The 26,411-nt window shown below is 35.7% G+C and overlaps 1 protein-coding gene across 1 annotated transcript in view; it reads right to left on the minus strand.

Annotated features, from left to right (window-relative positions):
- LOC125180597 (adhesion G-protein coupled receptor V1) overlaps window positions 1–26,411 on the minus strand; it is a 248,473-nt gene that overhangs the window by 211,170 nt on the left and 10,892 nt on the right. Inside the window, 14 exon segments of the mRNA XM_066985287.1 lie at window positions 1–401; window positions 1,624–1,841; window positions 3,937–4,063; window positions 6,550–6,816; window positions 7,208–7,331; window positions 7,969–8,132; window positions 8,747–8,927; window positions 10,777–10,962; window positions 11,051–11,177; window positions 12,927–12,959; window positions 20,191–20,414; window positions 20,896–21,072; window positions 24,175–24,504; window positions 25,303–25,573. Coding sequence (XP_066841388.1) covers window positions 1–401; window positions 1,624–1,841; window positions 3,937–4,063; window positions 6,550–6,816; window positions 7,208–7,331; window positions 7,969–8,132; window positions 8,747–8,927; window positions 10,777–10,962; window positions 11,051–11,177; window positions 12,927–12,959; window positions 20,191–20,414; window positions 20,896–21,072; window positions 24,175–24,504; window positions 25,303–25,573 — 2,830 coding nt within the window.

The raw sequence follows: 26,411 nt of genomic DNA on the forward strand, positions 1-26,411 counted from the left end.
TGGGTATTCAGGACCGATAATGCCAAATGCATCCTCTTTTCCACTGAAATACAGAGCGTCTGTTCCACTGTGATGGCGCCTCATGTGGGGCTGTGATTGTACTGAGCTTGGGAATGATCCAAGCAACAAGAAATCTACCATTGATGGCAGTCCAGCTTGGAAGGTACTAGACAGTATTTCCCAACCTAGTCGGACAACACCAAAGGTGCCTCGCTGTCTCCAGATGGTGAAGTCCGTAATATAGGAAAGGTCATCTTCAGAAAGAGTATCTTCCACTATCTCTCTGTCCTGGCTCTCTGGATCTATAACAAACACTCCAAAAGGGTCATCATTGAAAGGGATCATGACAGTTACAGTAGGACTGGTTTCAGATAACTGACCACCAGGACCAGGAGACCCACCTGCGTAATAGAAGTTAGAGTAAAAGTTAATGATTAAACAACACACTCAGAAAAAAGTTTCAAAGTACTTTTTTTTTTTTTAATAAAACAAGTTTCTAAAAAAACCTCAAACCCTCCTTTAAGATCCTCTGGACTTATAGCAAATGATCTAACTTGAAAATTACATAGGTTAATTGTATTATTCTTAAAACACTGTGCTGATGTAATTTCAGTAGAAAACAAACCCACATGCTATTTTTCAGCTGTAAAACACACAGATGTCTTTCAGGTGAAACATGACAAGGTCCATCTTTTCTTAATTAGCCAATAAGGTAGGTTACCTTTGATTCGTTTGATAAGCATGGGGGCCAAATTCAATTCTTGTATTGCTCAAAGACTTACAGGAATAGAGAATGGCAAAATCTTGCCTGTTGCCTCTGATACAGAAGTACATACACCTTGCAGAAACAGTAACCAGTTGTGTGTTAAAACTGCTGCCCAGTCCTGGTGTTAGTCATCTATCTTTGCACAGTAAGAATTCATGATATGAAGATCATGTTGTGAATGGAGAATCTCCGTGTTCAAAGTGTACAGTGATCTACCTGTTATAAGCAGGAAATCTTTTGTACATCCGTATGGACTTCACTTACAGGAAAGGCCAACACACATTTTCACTTGTATCAGAGCACAGAAGACCATGAATAGTACTAAAGTGGAATTAATCCAGATTAGGAAATGTGTCCAGTAGCAATTTAAAGTTGTAATTTAAGTCATGTGAAGTGGTAACTACAAGTATTTTACCTCCTCTAGGGAAACAAACAAACAAAAAAGCAACCTCTATTATGGTAGACACACATAACCTTTAATACCTTTGTTATTTCTTTGTTAGTATCTTTGTTTTATATTTTGTGCATGGAGATCTATGTATCTGAAATTCAGAACTCTTGGTTTTTGAAATGAAACTTCTGAACTTTAAGAAGTTTAATTTCAAAAACCAAGAGGCATCCCTTTTAAAGTTCAGATCACCAAAATGTGTTTAACAGTAATTCGGGAACTGAGTAACTCTCTATATATGGAAATCAAGATTAAATGAAAAATAAGACCTAAAACCTTACCAGAAAAGCATAGGATATCAAGACATGATTCAAAGCAATGCTCTTTCTAGTGTTGGTTTCTTTTTGATTGATTAAACATAACTCTTTTCTACCAGATATGAAGGAAATGGTGATATGGAAGACAATACCTGAAGCATTCACCAACTTTAGAATGTAAAATTCATTGAATTCAGGAATTCTATCTGAAATGGCACGTAGTGTTATTGACTTCGACCTTTCACCATCCATGAAGCACACAGTCCCATAAGTTTCATAGAATTCTTCTCCTGGCTTCAGTGCAGAGTTATTATCAAACAACTGCCAGGTCAAAGAAACATTGCCGAAGTGTCCTCTGTGTCTCAAAATCCTGTTCAGTGATACAGAAAGAATGAGAGTCCTGGCAGGCATGCATCAGCGTTGAGTAGAAAAGGAAAATGTGGAGACTCCTTTTACTGTAATCTTCCTTACAGTAAGAAGTAATATACTATGTAATATAAAGTAAAATACTAATATACTACAACTGTTCCATGAAGCCTTCCTTTTAAAGGCAACCACTTTTGCAGTACAATTCTACTCCCGGAATACGTACTTTAGAAAACAGAAGTAGCATACGCAGGTCCATGCAGAATACTACTGTGAAGCTACACATCACTGTGTCTTGTAATTCCAATTTATAATAATAAATATGAATGCATAATAGTTCAGAAAGTTAACATTAAAAATTAATATACTTGGACACTCTTAGACAGGAAAGAGAATCATCTACATTTAACCACAAACGTTTCTCCTTTCAGTCATCAAGTCTACTTAAACTTTTTCTTACACTTGTATTAAATTAGAATTACATTCTACGGCTTTCAGAAATCTACTGTTATTTGTGATTAAGAACGTAGTAAATGAAAAGATTTTTTTTTTTTTGGTAACTATCTGCTAACACAATTACACTAATTTCAAAAAGGCACTACAAATAAAAAGTGACCCATACAGTGCCTTTATTAAGAGTGCGCTTACATACAGGAAGTTTGCTTCTGTCGGTTTGCACGGTGACATAAAATGCCTTATAAATAGATTATATCAGGTTGAAGAATTAGTTCAGCTAAACTAGTCCAGCCACAGCAACACATTTACGTTGTTTCTGCTTCCAAAGGTTTTTCTTCTGTGGCGTTAACCAGGGTGCTCTATCCCAGCTGTGTAGCGCTGCTGCACTAACTCCAATTACCTCATTAAAACCTCTGTGTTTTCGGTGGTTTGGTTACATGCTACTTTGACCACTTTTTTATATGCTACACAACTGTCAAAGTAGTGACAGTATGGAAGAGACAGATCCCTAGTAAATATATTTTATCAATGATGACTGAGCAGGTTCCTCAGATGTTGGAGATCTTGGTATCCTATAATTCCATAAAGCACCTGTATATAAGCATGTTTACATCAAAACAATATTCTTAACACCACCAAATCCACAAAAATTATCCTGCAGATTAGACTATAAAGGACAAAAAAACAACAAAGCCCAAAACAGTGAACAGCACAACAACAAACACACAATGAACTTAATATCCTCTTTTCTTGAGACTATTCATATTTCAGATGTATTGACACAAGCATAAAGAACCAATTCACAGCCATAAGCATCTGCTTCAAGGCTTTAAAACAAACAGACAAAAAAAAAAGGATGATTTTTTAAATGCAAGAAGAACCTCTTCCCTAACTATTTGCACTATCGCATTTATTGTGACCTAACTTCTCTTTACAGCCTGTCTCAAGATTTCTTAACGAAAAATCATTTTTTCATCCAATTAAAACCCCATAGTAAATTTATGAAATGAATGTAACAAGGCGAGATGCCAAGTGCATTCAATTTTTAACCCTGCTAATTCTTCAATATATCATGGTGGCACAAAGGAAAATACTTTCAAAGGTCAGACTAATGAAGAGTGTCACATCCGGACTTTAAGTATAGATTTCAATCTGTAATTAACAGATAAAAGAAAAAAAAAATACAAAAACAGAAAGAAAGAATACAGTAGTTTGCAGTTGAAAATTTCAAAGATGGGTACAAAAAGCCACCTAGTGCCACACAGTTTTATTTAGCTATTTGTTGAGTGGTTTTTTTTCTTTTTCTGTCAGCCTAGGTTATATTGTGCTCAATCATTCAGATTTTTCTGTATCTACAGGTTCCTGAGATTATAACAGAACATCAATGCTGAAGTCTTATTTAGTTACATTTCAACATGAGCTTCTGTGCACTTTTTAATATTTACTGTGTACTCCATAGTATTACAGGTGATGTCTTCAACACATTACAAATCATTTAATCCAAAATTTTGTAAAACTGTTTTTCTATAGTGCACTTCTATCAATGCACACTTGTGCATTTGATTTAATCAAAGTGCTATTTATAAAGTACCACATACACCAGTTCCAAAAGAGTGCAAAGATATTCTTTAAACGTTACTTACCAAAAAATGTTACTTTTGCCTTCTTCAACTGGCTTCTCTAAAGGTTCCAAAGAGAAAATTCCATTAGGATCATCATTTGCTTCAATAATAACTGTTGCCATTCCAGCCTTAAAGATAACTGTATCTCCTAAAAAAGAGGACAATTATTATTATTAAAATTGGAATCAGAAATGTAGGTAACTCTAAATCCAATTATGTTTTCTACTCACTACAATTGCTTTTATACAAAGAAAAGGACAATTATAAAAGTCAGTGAAAAACAGAATTTGAGGTATTCAGCAGCAGGCAAATCAGAGTAAAAGTATTTAAGTAGTGTACCATCCAGAGAGCAAGACGTAAGATTTTCAGGAAAAATGACATGAACTGAGAAGATGTGATTCTTACTACACAGTATCCTTGCATGTAGTTGTTATGTGAGGTAACATTTTCTGTTTGATCATCTGGACAAGTCAAAAGAATAAGATATTCAGAGGTACAGAATAAAAGAGTAAGGTATTCAGAGAGCCCCGACCTTCTTTAGACCTAGAAGAAAAGTATTGCATTTAAACTAAATACAAGCTATGAGCAATGTCTAAGAGTTTATTCACTCCCATATCAAAGAATATCTAAAAGGAAGAAACATAAGATTCTTATTATGTAGATGGGAAGCTAGCAGGATTTCAGTGTGCATATTAGTACAGGTAAATATTAAGGGATGTTAATTCTAACTCCATTGCATTGTCCATAGATGAACATAATGTGTCCACACCCACCCCATTTTTTGGCTTCTTTGAAAGTGTCCGACTAAATTTTGTTCCACGTTAAACAATGTGCTTATTCCTCTAACTTCATATACCTCTATTTGTATTTTCTCTCAGGAACAACAGTCCCCAAAAAAATTTCAGAACAGTCAAGGCCACTGTATGTAACCAATCATAGAAAGAAAACCAACTTTTGCTTTCAGGAATATGTATAGAAATATTCTTTATTCTTAGTGATTCTAGAATGGCTGTAAAACTATATGATGCTCATTTTAGAGGAAAAAGGAGGCTATGGATACCCATTCCCCATGTGCTAGGAGAAAAGCCATGATATGTTCCCAATGGGGTAGTATTGGGAGCTACCAGTAGATCCTGAAGAAAGTTATTAAAGTAGAAAGAGACAACAAAAGAGAAAACTTATGAAGGAAGAAGAATGGTTTTGTCTAATCCTTTCCCTAGTCTGATATTTTATAAGAGACCTGGGTACTACAGTGAATACCAGCCGACCTTGGGAAATAGCTTAGCTGCCTTATACTCAAATTACTGCTTTCCCTGTCAACCTCTGGCTGCCTGCTACCAATGTTCAGGGAAGGATTCAACTCAAGATCAATGCTGCCTTGTGAGAAACTCACAGGCCAGCCGCAGGGTGTCCACTGTAGCATGACCTCAATCACTTCAGTCTTATCGACTGCTAAAGACTAAGACCATCAGAGACTGTAATGAGAACTAAGATGCTTAGCGTGCTTACAGATGAAGAAATCTAATTTTAGGTTTCCTAATCTTGAATTGAATACCTGGTAGGTATTTTACTTTGAGAACGTGTCACACAATCTGAAGGTATAGTCTGATGGTTAATTGCCATCATCTTTCTTTGCTTTATTAAATTACAGCCCCTCAGGTTTCAATGGCTGATTCAATACAGCTTTGCTTTGCATTGCAAAGATTTGCAGCAGATTCAGAGCCTGTTATTACCTCTCAACTAGAGAACAGTAAAAAATGAAGGGCAGTAAATTAAAATTTGATAACACAATTGCAAATGACTCTCCCACAACACCATGAGTTTTGTTGGAGCTAGGTGTGGGGAGGGTCTTTATTAAATACTTAGGGCTCTGGAAAAATTATGAATTTCTTATACTTCACTTTTATTTTCTCATGTATATTACATAACAGTGATAATTTATTCTAAAAGATATGTATTTCAAAAACGTGAGGAATGGGCTGAATAATTTTGGTCATTCCTTTTTAAGTGTAAACTTTGAAAAATAAATAAATAAACAAAAATACGTTATTTCTAAGGTAATAAATCCTTTCTTTAGAGGTGGTCCCCTGGGTAAATTGTGACATATATTTTTCTGCAAATTAAGCCTTTTAAAACTATAGTCTCAGAGTGAAAAAAATGTATGCATACTTTTCGCTACTAATAAAATAGAGCAATTACATACCCTTCCTCCAAAATATGGCAGTTCTGTTTGTTTTTACAAAAATCATGTAGTTTTGTAATACACTCTGGAGCATGAAAAAAATAACTAAAAGAATACCTCTTTTCCTAAGACTGTTGGGTACTAAATTTTGTTTTTTTTTTTTTTGCTTTGTGTTTTTGTATTGAAGTCCATCTAATTTGGAGCATTTATATTTGAAAAGGGACTTTCACTCCAGTTGTTTTTGCAGGCAAAGTATCAACTCTATCATTTGATTTTTGTTTCCAATAAAATAATTAAGGATGAAAATTCAAACACAGTATGCATTTATTGTATAAAAATCTTGAAGCAAACATTATTCGTATAATTCTTGGCATTTAAATATTGCTTTATGATAAGACCAAGATACTAAGAAATTGCCAGCAAAAAAAAAAAAAAAAAAAAGGAAGACTTACCTGTAGAATTGAAAAGGATAATATAAAATGTTTCATCAGTTTCAGGGGTATCATCATCGTTGATATACACAGATAAATTCTGCTCCCTTTCTCCAACATCAAACAAAATGACACTGTTCTTTCCACTGGGAACAAAGTCTCCCTCTTCAGCTGTTGCATCTCCATTAACAGTAATATACTGGACAACAACAGCGACATCAGCAGATCCATTCCTTAGGACTGTAAAGTTTGCAACACTTCCTTCTTGAACACTCACTGTCACAGGTTCTGAAAATACAAAAGCAACAAATCTGTCTGAGTTCAAGCCTGAGTTGCTTGCATTTGCTCTGTTTTCTTAATTCTCTCTAGTAGGATCTTCCTCTTCAATGAAACAATAAGATGTATGTGATAAAGGTAGGAAATAATTCAGGTACGAGAGAATATTTTGTACCTTGCCTCCTAACTGATCTCAACATCAACAAAGAGAAAAATGACACACACAAAAAAATGGGAAGGTTCTGAAGGAAACAAATATAAATTAAATACAAAAAAAAAAAAAAGTTTGGGGAGCTTTTCCACTTGCTCTTTTGGGATTACGATTTCGCAATGATCTGGTTTGTGAAAAAAGTCCGTTTTAGGTAGTGTATGTATTCCACATTTATAAACAATAATATCTAACCTGCAAAATAAATGGGATCATCATTCTTTGTTATTTGTAAAATTGCAGTGGTTACATTGCCCAGCCTGGCTCCACCGGTAGCATTGAATAAACTGATGGTGAATACTTCCTCCTCTTCAGGCACCTGAAAGTATTAAGACATTAATTTCTAGCATACAAAACACTGAAGAATTTAAAATGAAAAGTTAGGGGGATTAATAAGCCAGAGATTTCTGAGTGTTGTTTTTATTTGTCAGTCCTTATGTGTCTCAAGAGGGATGATAATTCATACAGTTATACAGAAATTATCATCCATCTACAGTTTTTGTAAGTAAGTCCCTTCCTCTTTATCTTGCACAGATGACCCAAAAGTTACCTTCCAGTTTTATGTTTCTGATACATGTAGTTTTTTTTACAGCTTTATTTATTTATCATTAGGTGTAATCTTTCTTATATTACTTCAAATTTATCAGCATATAGGATTAGGATTGAAATTAGGATTCCAGTTATCAAGATACGAGTTTCAGTCAAACTTTCCTATAACTTTACCACAGTACAATTACTCTCAGCTTCTACCTTTTTTGTTTAGAGGTATGCACAGCTTCTGAAATTTCTCTATGATTTGCAGACATTATCTCAGTTCTACCCAAGTATTTTGATATTTCCTACAAGTTATTAGGCTCTTGAGAAACACACATTCCTTTTTTCTCCTTATACTCTAATGTTTTAGTACTTACTCTTTGTCCCATATTCTCACCCCAAAACACTGTAAAAGTGTTTACCTCATCTGGCAGTGAGTAAATGGTGATATTTTTTGAAAACTCCAGATTATCAAATAAAATAGTCCCTTGCTCTGGATAGACGTCATTGGTACATGCTGGATCAACAACCCAAGACACACTAACATTTCCATAGTTTCCTTGATTTCTTACAACTCTGTAAACAGCTAAAAAACATAAACAGAGTCAGTGTGCATATTCAGAGCAACAGAAATCAAAAAGGAACATCTGAAACATCTGAAACTGAGAAAAAGGAAATACAATAATAACCAATTTCACTTCTTATGAAACCAGTAACATGTTGGAGTGCTACAGAAAAGGACACACAAAGACAGATTACTAAAGCAGTGCAAACTGCTTTAATTTCACATGTTAATTCTTGCCTGTAAAAGTAATTGATAACTGAATAGATCAATTAAAATCACCCATAGGAAGATTTAACTCTATGTTTCTCTTATATAACACCCCATTCTTCATTCTCCACAAACAGAGCTACTACCTCCACGTTGCACTTTGCACATACATCAGTACTCCATCCCTCCTGTCTGGAAAATTCTCTAGCAATCCTTTTTACTCAGTTAATCCCTCTGTTTTTCCACACCCATACTTCTCCACTTCACTCTCCGCTGCTCATCTTGCTTGGCATTGTACCAATCTGTAAAGTCCTGAGTGGAGATTTTAGTAAGAAGTCTCCTAGACTTCTGTTATCCTAGAACAGGGAAAATAAGACTTGCAGAAGCAGACAGCAGATAAAGAAGTAACTCTAATAAAAAGGAATTACCGGTATGGATGACTTCTCCTTTGCTTTCACTTATTGTTACTGTTAGTTCGTAAGGTAGAAACTGAATGATACCATGCGGATCATCATTCTTCAAAATGGTTATATTGACCATTGTGGCATTCCCCAACTTGCCTGGCATTTCACTGTAGCCACTAAGTACCACAGAATATAGCTCATCCAGCTAGAAGAGGGAAACTCAGTCAGAACAAAAATACATATTCAACATCCACATCAAAAACAAAATGGTCTATAGTCCACAGTCCCCCATCAGGCAGAAAGGGATACAAACTTAAAATGAAATCACACACATTCTACATGCAATAAACGTTTGTATAATGCTATCAAATAAAGGAAATTGTTAGAACTTTCTATCTCTAAAAGCATCAGTTTCTCCAAAAGTCTATTATTATTATAAGCAAGGACTTATTTTGTGTACTTAATTTAGAATCGCATAATTTCACAAGTAATGTTTGTAACACACTCTGAAATGTAAATTTTCTTTCCTCCAAGACTTCTTAAGATTCCTGGCTTTGTAACAGGTAAAGCAAAGATTTTTAAACCATGGACAGCATGCTAATTTAGAAAGAATTGATCAACTGGCTTTATTAATCTAATGGGACATGGTACTTTCAAAAAAGTATCAGAGAACATTAGAAAAAAATATTGCATTTATCTATCTAGAAAACAGCATTACTCTACACTGGGGAGAACTCAGTGAAACTGGCTGGTGGTTAGCAGTAAAGAAACACACATGAACTGGTTCTTCACATACAATTCAATTAAACAATGGTGTTCAGTACTACAGAATGTCATGGATGCTAAAACCTTACCTGCGTTCAAAGCGTAACTGCTTCAATTAACAGAAAGAAAATCTGAAGGCACCCAAAGATACCATCCATTACTCCAGACATCCTTGGACTGCCCACCATTGGAGGCTGGGATGGCATTCTGGAGGAAAGTGATTATATATGTCCTGCTCATGTATGTGGCTTTTGGCCACTCTTGGAGATAGAAGAGTATAAAAGGACCTCCTTATTTTTTAGTCCTGACACTACAATTCGTATGTTTTTGCCTGAGCATTTCAGCAGGATGACTTACCTAGTCTAATAATACTGCTGTAAGCAGGGAAATACTTTTATCTCAGCCTGCTGATGAACTAGTAAAAACTGGGAATGGAACTATTAAATAACCCGCTGTTTTAGTGCCTAAGTTTTACTAGATTAACTTATGTTCCTGGCTTCTGTAGTGGAGTTCAGACTTCTTATGTCTCCTTTCTTTGGAGTATGTAGGGAAAAGAAACCTGAATTTCTACAGCAGCCTATGCAATTGAAGTTGGAGTTGCTGTGATCCCCTGATTTCCTCATCATATGGTCCTCCATCCCTCCTTCAATCCATGACTGATGACCACCTGGCCCTACAAAAAGATTATTAACCTTCCTAAAACCTTTATGTTTTGTAAAGCTGGCTTTCTGACATCTTACTCCTAGATCAGCTCATTAGCAGGATCAGACAAACACAACTAACTGCTTATGCAAAATACAGCATAGGAATGTGCATGTAAAGGCAGCAAAAAATGCTGAATCACAGCAGCTAAAATTTATGTTAACATAAATGTGGTAAAATCAAACCCTTGCAAACTTCCTGATGGAATCCAGGATGGCTGATGCACAGGAAAGGGAACAAGCTACAGAAAAGCAGAAAGCAAAGAGAAAAGCAACAGACACATGCCTCAAATTGTGCAGATTTCTGGGATTACAAAACAATAGAGATATCAGAGAAATGAATATTCAGGCAAGACTGACAAGACCTGATTTGTATTGATATAAAGTGCTTTCATATGGTGCTTGACTATCTTATAGGCCTTTCAGTCACTCCTCCTCTATCTATTTCTCACACTTAAGAAAAAGAAAGCCTTCAAATGTTACAGAAAAATTGCTGGTATTTACAGGTGAAACCATCTATATTTTAGTAAGTGACAAACAAATATGTATGTGAATGCAATTTAAAGAGAGAAAAATATTAATTCTTACCTCTGGAATCCCATCCATCCTTGTCAGTAGAGTAATTATGATCTCTCTTTCACCAGGCTTAAACTCCAGAATTCCTGTGCTTCCATAAAACTCATTATTATCTCTTGGTTCTACAGTGTAGCGCAGAAACTGTCTGATGAGGCTTCCTCTAGTGCGAACAATCTGCAGCTCAACAGACTCCCCTTCCTGCAAAAAAATAAAATTAATCTTTTTCTAGCACTCTGTTAGAACTAAGTCGTCTGTAATGTTTAAGTGACGTTACTCGGATAGCTACCTTGATGCTGTAGGGACCTCTGGAAGAGGAAGAAAATTCGAACACTCCTCCAGGATCATCGTTTTCCAAAATTGTAATTTCACAAGTAGTAAACCCGTATTTCAGTATCTGATTTTCCACACTGACCCTGAGAAAGGAAGGTAAGAGGTTTTTTTCAAGTTGCAACTCTGTTTAGCAAATCCATACAGAGGAGATCAGGATATTGACAAATTTTATGAATAAATTATGAAAGCCAACAGTTACCTACAAGGATTAAAACAAGTTAAGAATGATACAACATCAGAATGTTTTATCCATTCGTAAAAAATAAATAAATAAATAAATAAAATAAATAATTGCCTCTGAAGTAACTTTTTGTTTGTTTGTTTCTGATTAGCTTTTTATAGCTAGTAACTCTGTTGTTTGTTTGTCTGTTTTTGATAACACATGCACACAACACACAGGAAAAGAAACAGAATAGTGCCAGGAAAAAAAAAAAAAAAAGTTAGTTAAATTCAGAACTACTTTGTACTTGGATCAAGGTATAAAGGAAATTCCAAAATCACCTATGCTGAGATTACACTGAAAAGCATAAATTTCCATTATTGCTTTGTTTGTCAAAGTTTACTACTGACATAAAGAGGCAGAAATTTGACCCTCGATACCATGGATTTCATCCTCAGCTCTGTGTTAGCCTGCCTTCTGTAGATGTGGAGACTACCTGTAGGATCCCTGTCTGACTCTACAAAATGTTGGACCTGCTCTCAGTAGCTCAGACTCATTCCCCTTTCTCATTACTCCTTTAAAGCACATGCTGAATGGTGCAAGAATGAAGTACGTTGACCAAATACGCATACTTCAGATTCCTCTCAGTAAAGGATTTCTCTCTCTGGGCTTCTCCTACACCATCTTGATCGTACTCTGTGACAGGAATGGGCAGTATCTGATAACAGTAATGAACCTTGCATATTACTTGCTTGCCTTTCCTCAGAAGCAGTAATTTTCATCATTTTAAATTTCTTATATTAAAAATTCCAGAGAAGCACTATTGCAGGATGCATCAAGAATACACCTTCAGATTGATGGTCTGCATATGATTTATTACATGTAGTTTTAGGTACTTAGATTCCTTTGCATCTTTCACGTTTCCTGTCAGTATTGTATTTTTCAATGAAATCGTGGTCCTGCATACTGTACATATTTTTGTGCTTTCACTGTGCTACAACCTAGACTTTATCAAACACTATTTCATGAAGAAATGTGATCTATTATATCCAGTTTTTGAAATCAGGCCCAGAACTGTGTCCAGAAGCACGTTTTAAGTAACTGGAACCTACACACACAAAAACAACTTAGCATTGTTGTAGCACAGTCTACAGGACAGGGTACAGGATGCAAAATAGGTAATACCTATTTAATAGAGTAACGTGCTCATGTTTGTTACATGTTTAAAAAAAAAAAAAAGTCGGTAGAAAAAATAACCTGTGTTATATAAATTATATGCATGTTAGTCTAAATCAAGATAACTTTCCTTGTCTTTGACTAGAGAAAATTACTCTGTAACTCTAATCAGTTCAGCCATTTAGTTGGGGCAAACTGTATTTGTAGCAGTTTAAAACAATTAATTCATTATTCCATGAAACACTCAAATATCAAACACTGAGCCATGCATTCATAACTTTCATCATTCACAGATCCTACATAAAGAAATGCCTTCAAGCAAGAACCCCATGCCATCAAACGAAACACCAAAGGGGAAGCATGCGTTGTCTGAAGAGATGCAGAGACGTGATTCTTGGGGGGGAAAGAAATGATAAAGACAGTTTCTGTCCAAACCAACCACTTCTAAAACAAAGCATTGATTCACTGAGGACAGAAAACAGTTCACCGCACTTACCCAAAGAACACGACAAACCTTTCTGTCTCTACCCTGTCAACACAGAGGAAAAAAAAAAAAAAAAAAAAGAGGATGTAGAAAGTAATGAAAGTGCCACTTACTAAAATTTCAATACTACCCATCTTATAAAAGAACAAAAAACTAACAAAAGGGACAAAAAAAAAAAAAGAAAAAGAAAAAAAAGAAGGCTTTCTTTTTACTTTCCAAAAGTTTATAATGTTCTTTTTATGGGAACCCTGCTTGCTTGGCATTTTCCTGTTGACAAAGGCCAGCAAGTGGGCAGTTCCCACTTAGGAGGAGTGACCCCATGACCAATTCAGCATGTCAAGAGCCACTCAAGGTGTTCCCTACCAAGCCCTCCTCAAAGAGCTTGATTACTGACTGCGTGATCACAACTGCAGCAGCCATCCACGATTATAACCCTTTATTAGGGAAATACATCTACGTGCCTCTGTGATATGGTGTTTCATCAGTCTGACAAAGTAATGATAAAAACAGATAAGCACAGAAAGAGTACTGATGGGTACACAAGGAAAAGTAATTAGGCACAAAATCACAGCAAACCTCATTTACAACAATTTTTTAGTTAATCAGATTACCAAAGTAGTATATATACATGTATAACATAAATACAAATATAAGAAAGAGAAGCAGAAGGAGAAAAAGGGGAAAAAGAGGGGACAAGGAAATAAAGGGACAAAAAAAAGAAAAGAAAAAGGGGAAAGGAAAAGGTATTTGCTAATCAAAAGGTTAAAAAATTAAATCAAGTTTCAACCAAGCATTTATAACAAAACTGCCACATGAAGTCAGTCAAAAGGGCAGCATTATTCTGCAATAGTAATCATGTATTTTGGCTTTCTTAATCAAAAATACATTAAATACAAAAACTGTATCGTCTATCAAAGCACCAAAAACAGATTAAAACAGTGTTTGTAAGGTGATAATTGGGCTCCACTAATCTCAAAAATAATTTAAATTTGGAATTCAATACAGACAAGAGTTCACTCTAAATTCTGAGAAGTAAATACATTCACAGACGTTCTTTCGAATAGGAAGTCTGAATTAATTGAAATTTGTTATTGATATTCACTGAAGCTAGGTATATATTGAGACATTCTCCCTTCCCTCAGAAACATGCAAAAGCATTCAAAAAACAGCAAAATATTAACACAATGAAAAGATCAAGGAGAAGATTCCAGAGTTGGTAATGCTAAAATTTAATTATAGCGCTAAGCTGTTAGTAAAATAATTTACAACAGAAAATAAAAATGAATCACTATATCAAGTGAGCTTTTGATATGTATTAAACCTAGACAGCTTTCAGGTCAGGAAGCAACCAGTAAAATTCAGTCCATCAACTGGTAAAAAAGAACATTGTTCAGGTGGTTTCTCCATACAAACCCCATCTTGAACACCTGGATCCTTTTATTTATTTACTTATTTGTTTGTTTGTTTGTTTATTTATTTATTATCTGGTCATTTTTTTTCTCTGGCTGATATCATGAGTGGTCAGACCGCTATCACTGCCCTGGCACAGTAATGTTAGTTACTTCTCCAAAAAGTCATAAAACATCCTATGCAGAAACTTAATAGAAGCAGCTAGGTTTAGGTTTCCAGCTCCAAGATGCTGTTAAGCAAACAATGAATGAACGAAGCTGTGGCTGCCCCATCCCTGGAGGTATTCAAGACCAGGTTGGATGAGGCTGTGGCCAACCTGATCTAGTAGGTGCCATCCCTGCCCATGGCAGAGGGGTTGGAAGTGGATGATCTTTAAGGTCCCTTCCAACCTGAGCCATTCTGTGATTCGAAGAATGGTGCACTCAGTAGTATTCTTTATATCTATACTCTAAGGCATATACATGTAACTTTTCATAACATAGAATGCATATCCCTAACAAGAAATTTTTAAAAAATAGTATTGAAAAAAAAAAGAAGAATTAAGAGAACAAAGATAAATTAGGAAAGTACATTTTAAATTTAAATCCAAAATGTTTGTTGTAAAGTATTCTCACAGGTTTACTTTTTTCTAGGAATAATAAAAAAAAAAAAATCCCAATTCTATTGTTTTGAACAATTACATTGTAATGCAATTATCATACTCACATCCTGCAAACTTTTATCCTTTTAATCCAAATGCTTGCTTTTCGGTTCAGTGTACTCTTCATGTGCTAAACCTAAGTCCATACAGGGCTAAACCAGGCAAGGTGAAGCGTTCAGCAAATAGCTGCATAATACTTCCAGCAGCCAGCTCAGATCGACCCGGAGGAGCTACGGGGCTGGACACAGGGTCCGTGCCACCAGAGAGCTGCCAGGACACCAGCCCCATCCCCTGCCACGTGCACTTCCAACCTCGAAGAACAGAGGGGCGTTCATATACCACCCTTACACCACGGAGGAGATGCTCCCAGACTGCCTGACACTACACGGGTCCAGTTCAGTCCCGTTTCACTCCTCGTGGTATGTGAAACCAGCTCTTTAGGTGTTCCTCTGACAGCAGTATGGAAACAGGACAAAGAGGGCTATTCAGAAGCAGCAATAAAAGTTAAAACAGCTGCTTTGACATGGTGGCTTAACCGTGGCCAGCAGCTCCTCCAGCTAGTGAAAAGAACTCTTGACCAGGAATAAGGTGATACCAATCACTGGGAAAGCCACTTCCCTGTTTTTATCCTCAGCTTATTTTTTCCTGTAAAATGGCTATGTATGGACATGAAGTTTCATATCGTCACAGACAGTAAACCCTGGCAATGCTTATGATGCTGCCAAAAGAAATACAACCTCAAAGTGTGTAAAGCATTTCTTATACAACAAGACTAATGTGAAATGACTGATCATTAGGGAAATTCTTTCAGTAAAAAAAATCATAATTATTATGTAGCAAGAACTACAGATGAATTAGGACAACTGACAGGAGCTTCAAAATGTTTCTTACACTTTTTTAAACATGCAGTACAAGAAAATAGGAGAAATTAGAGTTTTGACTAAGTTTAAGGTACCATGAGAATTTCAATGTTAAGAACTAACTAGAACCACAAAATAATTAAATAAATAAATGAAAAATAGCTTTGAAGTTAATAACTTTTGACAAAATCTGGAATTTCTGCAGAACCTGAGTGTTCTGAAAGACACATGAGAAACTTAATTTCCACTGTGAATCTACATGGCTGTCATTATTAAACCACACTTCTCTAAAAGACTTTCTTTTCTATCAGGGTATCTCAAAAAGGGGGAAGTGAAATTGCTTGTGGAACATTACTCAATTTGCTTGCATTCAGTGTTCACCCCCTCTTCAATTTTTTCAGGATTATCTACTGATTTAATTAGAGGCAGGCTCTAGCTCTAAAGAACTGCATTAAAGTAGGATTTGCCACATTAGACTTTCCATAGTGCCTCTCATCAGAGGAAACACCTTCTCTCCAGGTTTAATCCATCATTTATTTGATTTTTGAGGCTATTTTAATTTTTCTGAGTCATAGCAGGAGAGATATGTTGTTATTTTGAGAAGTAATGAAAACAAGCAGTAGGTGTCCAGCGCACTCATTTCAACATTCTACTATTTTCAAATGACTTTTTCCCCGTTAAAACGCAGTCTGATCAAACCCTTGAGGCATCCCTGGAGGTTTTCAAGGCCAGGTTGGACTAGGCTGTGGGCCGACCTGATCTAATGGGTGGCATCCTTGCCCATGGCACTGGGGTTGGAAACTGATGATCTTTAAGGTCCCTTCCAACCCAAGCTATTCTGTGATTCTATGAAAATTTACATAAGTAAGATAGATATGGTTTTGAAACAGACACTAACCAAAGGGAATTACCAAGTAAGGAGAAAATCCTAGCTCCATTAAGCAGTATGGCAGTGAGTAACCCACAACACATAAACCCTTAAGCCCTGTCCATCAACACTACACAGTGATTTAAATGGCCCTCCTATGCTTTTCTAACTTTTTGACATGTAGCAACCTCTAAAACCCAAAAATGTTTAAAAACTGCCAGATATTTCACAGTGAAATAGTCAAGTCTGTATTTTACATTTGTAATTTTCAAAAAATTACTTCATAACTCATAGGTCTAATCATTTTCCACATAAACTGATGACAGAATGTCAGCCTATGGAAATCTGTATCCCATCACAGAAATCACTAGAACAATAAAAATCTTCAAATAACGTTGCTTCAGTTTATTATATATAGTAAATGAGATTTATGTCGTAACATATGCATATGGATCTGTTCTGGCATCCTAACTTCCATGAGTTAAGACTCAAAAAATGCTGGAGCATAAGGACTGCCTAAACAGTTGTCTGTTTGTTGATTATCACTTCCACAAAATAAAAGTGATTTATCCCCAGATCCCAAAGTCTCCAAGTTCTCAGTCTCACCACCACTCACTCATGAGCACAAACACAGGCCACGTCCCCAGCCCACATACCCTGCAGGTTCTGGCCCTCTGGTTGTGCCAGGTGCCAAACTGATAGCTGTCTGCACCTTAACTGGGGGGCTGATAACTGCCAGTGAGAGATTACGTTGTGTAGAAGGAAAAAACAGCAATCAGATTTAAAAAAAACTGATTTCTGTTTGTGCTTACCAGGTAAAATGAACAGCCCTAGTATGCATATATGCTCTCACAAAGCACACACACAATTTCCATGGCCTGTTCCACCTACATTCATCAAGAAGACCAAGGTCTTTCCTTTCTCACATAGATTTCACTACAGACATCTGGTTTTATTTATGCTTGGTCTCAATTCAGGCCTATTCAGATAGGGCAGGCATTCAACCTGAATCTGCTCCTAAAAAAAGAAAATATAAAGAAGCTTCAGCAGATACAAGACTCTCTTGCTCCTTCATTACTCATCATTACTCATCTGTGTTCTTTGGAATCATATTTTTCATGTTATACATTTTCCTCCAGTTTGTGGACAAAATTCAGAGCTAGTTTTAATATCTGTGGTCTAAGTATAGAGAGCATAAAGCAAGAAAGGATAACATTGTTTTTAATGGCTTGGAAAAAATATAGTTATGGATGCACTTAAAGCTTATTTAAAATTGAACTGCCTTGACAATACCACTAAGCCGTAAATAATACATCCTTGTTAGAACTAATTATTTTGATTATTTTACCCGTGCTATTAATAATTGCAATACATTGAATGCTTATGAACATATGTCTATGTCTGTAGTTTCATTAAAGTTCTTACATGCTTTCTTTTCTCGCTGACTTATGCTACAATTTACGGAACAGTACAAGCACATCTACAGCACAGTGCATCTTTGTTTTCATGCTCATTCACTACTGCTGTGAGGTGCTGGCTGCCAGCCTCGGAAACTGAAATCTTCTATTTGTCCACAAAATACCAACCAGGCTGAAAGCAATAGCACGGGCGTACACGTAACCCTGCCAGTATCCTTCAACCCTAATTTGAAGAGTCATGTCTAGTACTGAAAGGATGATCTCTGCAGTCATTTCATTCTTGGCTTCTGCTAATTAGTTGAAGTGAGGGATGCTACCAAGGTCTAGAGAAAAGTTCAGATTCTATCTCCTCCTTGCTTACTTCTTTTTCCAGGACAGACCACCTGTTCCTCGGTTCACTCTCTGACCCTGCCAAGTGTGGGAAAGCTGCTTACTGTTGGCACACTTTTCACCATCCACTTCATGATCAACAGAGCCTACGGCTTGCACCATACACAGCAAAAGCAGAACACTGGTTGTATTTGTTCAGCTGCCAGTTCAATCCCTGTTGCAGCCACCATTTTCAAGGTATAGCCTACAGTTGTAACTCAGGATAAATGGCAGAAAACTGTACTTTCACACACGTGAATCAAAAAAGTTACCCTTTCATGCTGCTTACTTCTATCTACTTACTTGTTTACCTCAATACCACTCTGCATTCTTGGCCACCTTACACTCAAAACTTGAACCATCATTTCTAATCCTAGTTTCCCCCTTTGTGCCAGAGACTCTAAAAAAATTCCTTGAGACAAACCAGTTTCTCCCACAGAAAGAAAGCGGAGAACTGCTTGCAATAGTCTCTGTTTTTATTCTGAAAAGGATTGCCTTTTTAATGTAATGAGTAGCCAAGGTAGAATAAAATAACTAGTTCTGAACTACATGCATTAACCAGCCACCTTTTAATCAAGCAAGCCAATCCCGCAAAGGAATAACATCTTCCCTGTGTGCCATAAAGATGTTCGAAAACCATGTTTTCTGAAATGGGATCTTCTAGTGATCAACAACAGCGTGAGGAGCTTCTTGCCTATTGTTTGCTAATGTGGAATCACTGTGGATATCTGTTGTGGATATCTAAGAGCTAGCCTACGCTTCCTGTACAGAATAAAAATACTTCTTCTGCATAAGGTAAGGACTATGTAAGTAGTAGATGTTCAGTGTGGAAGCTGGTGCTGGCAGACCACTGTAGTATGTTTTCAGTAAAAGTGGAAAATGTACCTTAGACAAATAGGAGGTAATACAAGAGCACGTGTGGTGGTATTTCTGTATTTACTTATGTAACTGAGCTGTGGGAAGCAGGACAGACGATATAGCCAAGACACTCTTGTTAGTAACTCAAAGAGGGAAAAGACTCCTGATTATAAACTAATTTAAGTTTTCTGAACAGTGTTCACATGCAGATAATAGTATCACCTGAGGGCCCTTACAGCCTGTTATCCTAAAATCCTCCACTAGATGAGAAGGGAGACCAGAACACTGTGCTTCAGAAACCCCACTGCATTCTCATTAGCAGAAGACTGCAGTAATAGTCACACTGGGATATTCTGGGGGCTATGAGCTGACAGAAGTATCTAATTATCAAGGAATATTGAACATGCAGATCAAACAAATAAACTGCAAGTCTAATTCTACAGTGACACCCAAGTTATAAATGTTTTTTCTGACAGAAAAAGTTCTGCATTGCTTTTTAGTTCTCACTTTAGTTTTTCCCATTATCTTACTAAATATTATTTTTCCGAAAAAAAAAAAGTGTTAAAACCAAGAGCTATAAAAAAGATCAAAACTGAAAGAACTTTCTAAATAGCATACAGAATTTTCATGAAAATATAAACAGTTAAGTCATTAGATAATAAATGCAAAATGGTTTCTTACATTGATCTCCACTCAAAGAACCCATACACAGTCTGAAACAAGGGCCCACTATTTCTTCAGACACATATCAACACAATGCAAGCAATACCATGTAATTAACACTGTGCTAATCTGTTATGCATAAATCGAGTACTGCAGCTGATACATATGAATAGAGAATAGGGTACAATACCTGTCCAAAGTTAATAACACAGTTTCGTTCATTTCAGGTACATCATCAGCTTTAATGGTGATGTTAATTGTGGTATCACTTTGTCCAGATAAGAAAACCACGGAGCCGTTAAAAGGACTTATATCATCCTGTGTTACCGCCTTTTGATTGGGACCAGAGGGTTTCAAACTCCAGAACACAGTTGCTTGACCATCAGTCCCATCTCGATGCAATGCAATGGAAACCTGTGAAACACATTAATTTGTTGTGACTTGCAAAAGTAGATGCAAAACCGATTACTCCCTTGCAAATTACTATTTGAATAAATAATAATAAAAACAAAAGTTTGGCCAGTTCTAATTTGAGAATGGGAAATGATCTATCTTATTCAGGATTTGTCTCAGTCCTACTTTACATGACTATGCTCGCAATTGGTGAGAGAGACTAACTGCAGTATCTTTTGCTCTGTGTGAGCATCAAGGGCTAACTGGTTTTAGATACTTACACAGAAAGCAAAGACCAATCTCAGTTCTCTGGAAATCAGTAACAGATTATTTCAGAGCATTTTTTTTTTTTTTTTAAAGAAGAGAATATTTAGGATAAGACAGAACTTACAGGAAGGCTTTTCCTCACATTAATTGTCAAATGCTACACTGAATACAGCAAACTCCACCTTCTCCAAATAAGTTTTCCATAGCAAAAGACAATATAAAAAGGCTTACTTACCAGCGTAGCAGGGGAATCTTCTGGTTCAGAAAGAATAATCGGTAGATTGCTAATAAAGCCTATTTCTCCATTTGCAATATCTGGAGTAATCCTCAAAGAAATATTTCGAATTTCGCCTAATCTAGGACTCACAGATGGGACTAGAGGAATTCTATTCACCAGTTCAACTCCTTCCAGCTGTAGGAAAAAGTAAAAGAAAAGTGAGAAATAAGAAGCCTCAGCACCAAGTCAGAACAGTTCTGACATTTCAGAGTAATTTTCATATAAAGGAAGTATACATCTCCAGAGCAAATTCTTCCTACTGATAGCACTGCTGTTATAAAAATTTGTAAGTAGACATGTCAAAGAAATTAAGTGGATATTGTTGAGCTGTCAGCAGAATGGTACACCTCCCAGACAAATCATGTTAGTGTATGTAATTAAACACAGATCAAGCCAGAGAGAGAGACTCTGTTCCAGATCAGCTGATACATTACTAGAGCTATTAACAACAGTCATTGATGAGCAGCATAGGCAATTGTCTAACATCATTTTTTGTGTCTTGCATTGATAAAAATCTAGGGAAATCACTGAAGTCATAATAATTTACAGCCCTTGATCAAACAGCCAAATAATAATCCACTTTTCTTTCCTCTCCACAAAATTTTAAGGAATTCTCTATCTAAGAACTACCAGAGCCACATTAAGAATTTAAATTCAGTACAGTATTTCAAAACTGTATTTTACTTGTCACTGCATTTCTGATAGATTATAGATACTAAGAGGAAATAGATTTTTTTTCATCCTTTTCTTTAAAAGGGAAGCATCACTCGCTAAGCCCAGCACCAGTAGTGACACACCAAGGAAAGCAGAACTTGCCTGTTTAATTATTTCCTTTAAATATTATTTATTCCATGTGATTCTGTCTACATGCATCATTACAATAAATGTTTCCATAACAGATTTGCATATATTTCTGTGAACATTTCACTGGGGCATAAACTCCCACTGACATTTTTTCTTGGAGTTATCAGGTGTTATCATAGAGTAAAGCTTTATTTTTTGGGGATAAAATAGTGGCCTTTCTTAAATTCATATAGTAATCATGGTTCACCATTTCAAAAGATGATTTTTAAAGTCTTACAGTTCTTGAAACCAAACTCTATAAATATGTGGGCTGTATCATATTTTGTTCCACAACTGCTTGAGTAACACCCAGAAATATGCATGAACATTTATCTGATGATAGATGGAAATGTTTTACAAATACTGTATTTAGTAACTGATTCTCAACCATTCCAACTTGTTATCAAAAGTCTGAAGAACAGATGATGGCACTGTTTGTTTCTCCTCTTTTCTGAGCTTTCTCCTAGCATAGGCCCCGATTCTGCAATTAACAGGATGAAAGTGCACCACTGTGCGGTTATTAGCTCAGTAAACTTTCTGAAATACTACACAGCCAAAACAATTTGCTCTATTTAAAGTGTATGCTGTATTTGGATCCTGTATGGTACCTTTGGAATAAAGTAATAATCAATAAAGAACAGAGATTTTACTCTTTCTGCAATGTTTCCTTTAGTACCTTTTAAAGGAAACCAGTACAAAGAGAAAAAAATATATAGTTATTTGAACAATAACAATTAGTTTATGAGCTTAATTTTCAGAGTTAATCTTCCTAGCTATACCAAAAACCGCATCTCTGATTACAGCACGTTATTTAATTGAAGGTGTCACTAAGGAATATATCTCACATTAACATTATCTCCTGTACCTTTATTCATCCTACAGTTTCATTTGCTTCTCTGCTGATTCCTGAGTCAATTCTTTATTTTGCCTAAGTACAACTCATTCTAAACATGTTCACTGAGATTATCATTTATTCACGATGCAGAAGGATTGTCACAGTGATAAATAGTGGTGTTTTCCTTCTCTATGAGTTTCTAAATTAATTATTTGAGCTGGAAAGCTCCTCTGATTTAATTTCTTCAAACAAAGATTTTATTTATAGTTCATGGAGAAAGTACAGAAAAAAAAAAAAACAGATTGGAATCTACAGTTTGAAAATCCAGGCAAAGTGCTTGGAATGACTGAACATTCTGAAATATTTATCAGATGTGTGTCTTGACTACAGTCAAAGGACAAAAAAAAAAAAAAAAAAAAAAAACATTGAATACATGGAATTAGACATTTAAGAATTTTGTGGATCTCTCAAACCTCTTGCAATCATAAAACATACTAACGTGTTCTAGTATTTCAGAAGGCAATTCCTAATCTAACTGTGAATGCCATAAATAAATAAATAAATAAAATTGCATATTAGATAAACAATATAATTCTGGCAAAACTTTTTGTTCTCATTATTCCTCCTGTAAGAGAATGTAGGGAGAAGGATGTGGAGGGAGGAAATCTTTCAAAGGTCTTAGAAGTGATTACAACGTCTTTGGTAGACTATAAGGAAAATATAAAACCTGGCAAATTTGAAATTCATGGATATAACATCAACACCTTCAACGATGATAAAAGTTATCTTTTACAAATTGAGATAGAAAAAAAAAAGGAAAGAAAAAAGTGAAGAAAACTATACAGGGAAAAAAAAAAGTAAGTTCTCCTAACAAATTTATATATAAATGCAATATAATATACATATAATATATAATGTATATTTGACCCTTTTTAATTTAGAATAGTTCAGCTGGAAGAGCAAAGATCACAGTATCACAGAATTGTAGGGGTTGGAAGGGACCTGGTCAGGCTGGAGAGTTGGGCAGGAAGAAACCAGATGAGGTTTAACAAGAGCAAGTGTAGAGTCCTGCATTTGGGAAGGAACAACCGCAAGTATCAGTACAGGCTGGGGGATGACCTGCTGGAGAAGGACCTGTATCAAGCCCAAGATACATTTACTTGCATGTCATTTCTGAAATTTTTCCTGCTTCAGTAATTTAATTTTAAGAACCTTATTTTTTTCACGTTCCAAGTCAGAGGCCAAGCAGAAACATGCTTCAAGGGGCAAGCAACAGACAACGCTGATCTCATTTTGATAAATTCCATGATTAGTACCTGAATCCTCTTTAGTTTTAAAATTTGTTTAATTACTAATGATTAGGGATAGAAAACTTTATAGCATAGTTATGAAAGATGTCTTTTTAAATAAGAAAATCTTTGCTTCAGAGCTAAGCACTTTTTTTTTTTTACAGGAATGGTCATTTAAATTACAGTCAAGGGGAAGGATCAATTATTGAATCATATTCCTCATATTAAATAAGCTAAAAAACAAAAACAAAAACAAAACAGCTGAGATACCTGTATGAGGAAATGAGCACCATTTTGAAGAAATGCATCTTTTCTTATTGGTATACTCAAAGTATGATGTGTTTTTCCTTCTGGAAACAGGAGGATGCTGTTTCTAGACATATTTAGAATGCCATCTTTTGCTCTCTCAGGATCCAGAGCTCCAGCTGGAATATACAGTGCAGTATAAACTAACTGCACATTTCCAACTGTTCCTTTCTCCCTTACAAAACTCAAGGATAAAAAGCGTCCTGTTGGATTACTTTCAATCTTCTGATTCTCCAAAGGATAAAACTTTATTACGCCATAAACATCATCGCTGTCCTGAATGTAAAACAAAAGCTGCAAAACAGAAAACAGCATCACTTACTCAATGCTACAATTAATATACACCACAGTTTTCACGTTTTCATGAAAGTATGTCCTGACTGTCATCATACATTTTTATCGTTAGTGAATTGGCACTCAAGAAAGAAATCAGATTGACAGCCCCAAAGTGTTGCTTGTGCACAAGCAGCACACCACTGATAGCAGCAACTTTCCTGCTATGCCTCATCTATGTCAGAATGAGCTTTGAATAACTGATTTTTGGTTCAGCAGCCAAAGTGAATAATTTGAATATATTTCAGACTGTGAAAAAATCATTTAATTCACCAAATTCATTCCAATCATATGTTCAAAAAGCAAAGTAGGGACCTGAGTCACAGAATTGTCAGTAATGCTAATTACCCCTTATTTAAAAGTTCAGAGGTTAGTCTTAATCACTAAGCCATCCTCTTGAAGCTGTTACTCTGTGTAAAACATTCCAGTACCTACAGCAAAAAAGCAAGTGAAAATAAATGCTCAACCTTCTCTTAGCAAGCAACCAATCAAGATAGCAGTTATGCAATGATATTTATGATGGGAATATTCTAAGCTAAATGCTACTGCATTAAATAGGTCTGGCCTTATAAAATATGTTAAGCCAAAGACTTTGGATGTGGCTCTTTATACTGAGAATACATCAGCTTGCTTCACTTAAACTCAAGCACAACTACTTCAATTTAGCCAGTCCACCAAAACTGGTGGATCCTAATCCTAATCCTACTCCCTAATTATTATCTATCACCTCCTCAAAACAAGTTCTGAAATCAAACTTACCTCAGATGGTTCGCTGACTTCTGCGCCTCCCTGTATTGTATGAGCTAAGAGCTTCAGAAGATAGGGCTCTGCTTCTTCTGGTATGTTATCATCAATAATGGTCAGTGAAAGTGTGACCAGCATCTGTCCTTGATCAAAACGTATCTCCCCGGTCTCTGGAACAAGGTCTGCAGTCACAGGTGACAGATCACTGCTATTTCGAGTTATGACCCAGGTCACAGAAACATTTCCATGTGTTCCACCATTTCTTACGATCGTGATCCCTTCAAACCTGTGGTTTTGAATGAAAATAAAAATCTGTAACATGCAATTATAATTAATATCGGTTTACTTAGCTATCTGTTCCCTGGAAGATTTATACTGACTTCAGTGGAATCGATATTAACTGCTGCTACTGACATTTGAGTCAGGACTTAAAATTTGTGAAATCATACCACAGAAGTAGACTTTTCTCAGGTTGCTTATTCATGAGATAATATACATAAAGACATGAGTAATATATCTAAAGACATTAGTTAAAATTTATTTTGTTTACAGTAAGAAAGATACTGAGAAGAGGAAAGTTGGCATGTTTATATTTTTTCTCAGGAAAGATGTTAAATTTCAGAAAACTTTTTCTCAACTAAATTTCTACACTGTTTTATGGACTATATCAAAATACAATTGTCAGGCATGAGTGTTTAAATAATGATTTTATTTAAAATAAAGTGACTCAACTATTTGCCTATGCACTGAAATATAATTTATCAATATTTGTGATTATGGAAATGTCACGTTTCCTGTATCTGTGTATAAGAAAGAAAAAAAAAAAAGTGAATATTGAAGTGCTGGGCTCTACATACTAGAAATTGTTCATAAAATCATAGGTTGATACATTACCTCTTTCTCTGGGGATGAACCACCATCACTAGCTAGCAGTGGACATTTTTACTAAAACTGGCAATATTGTATAGATATTAGTTCTGCTTGTAAAGATTTGTGTGGAGATTTGTTTTTAATTTATCTGTAAAATTACATGTATTTAACTTTTTTGGAAGTCTATGGGTATTCAGTACTTCACAGAAGACACTCACCACCATTTTTTAACCAGAGACTGACTTTAAATACAG

The sequence above is a fragment of the Anser cygnoides genome, chromosome 31 (genome assembly GCF_040182565.1).
Source record: "Anser cygnoides isolate HZ-2024a breed goose chromosome 31, Taihu_goose_T2T_genome, whole genome shotgun sequence".
Taxonomy (NCBI): Eukaryota; Metazoa; Chordata; class Aves; order Anseriformes; family Anatidae; genus Anser; species Anser cygnoides.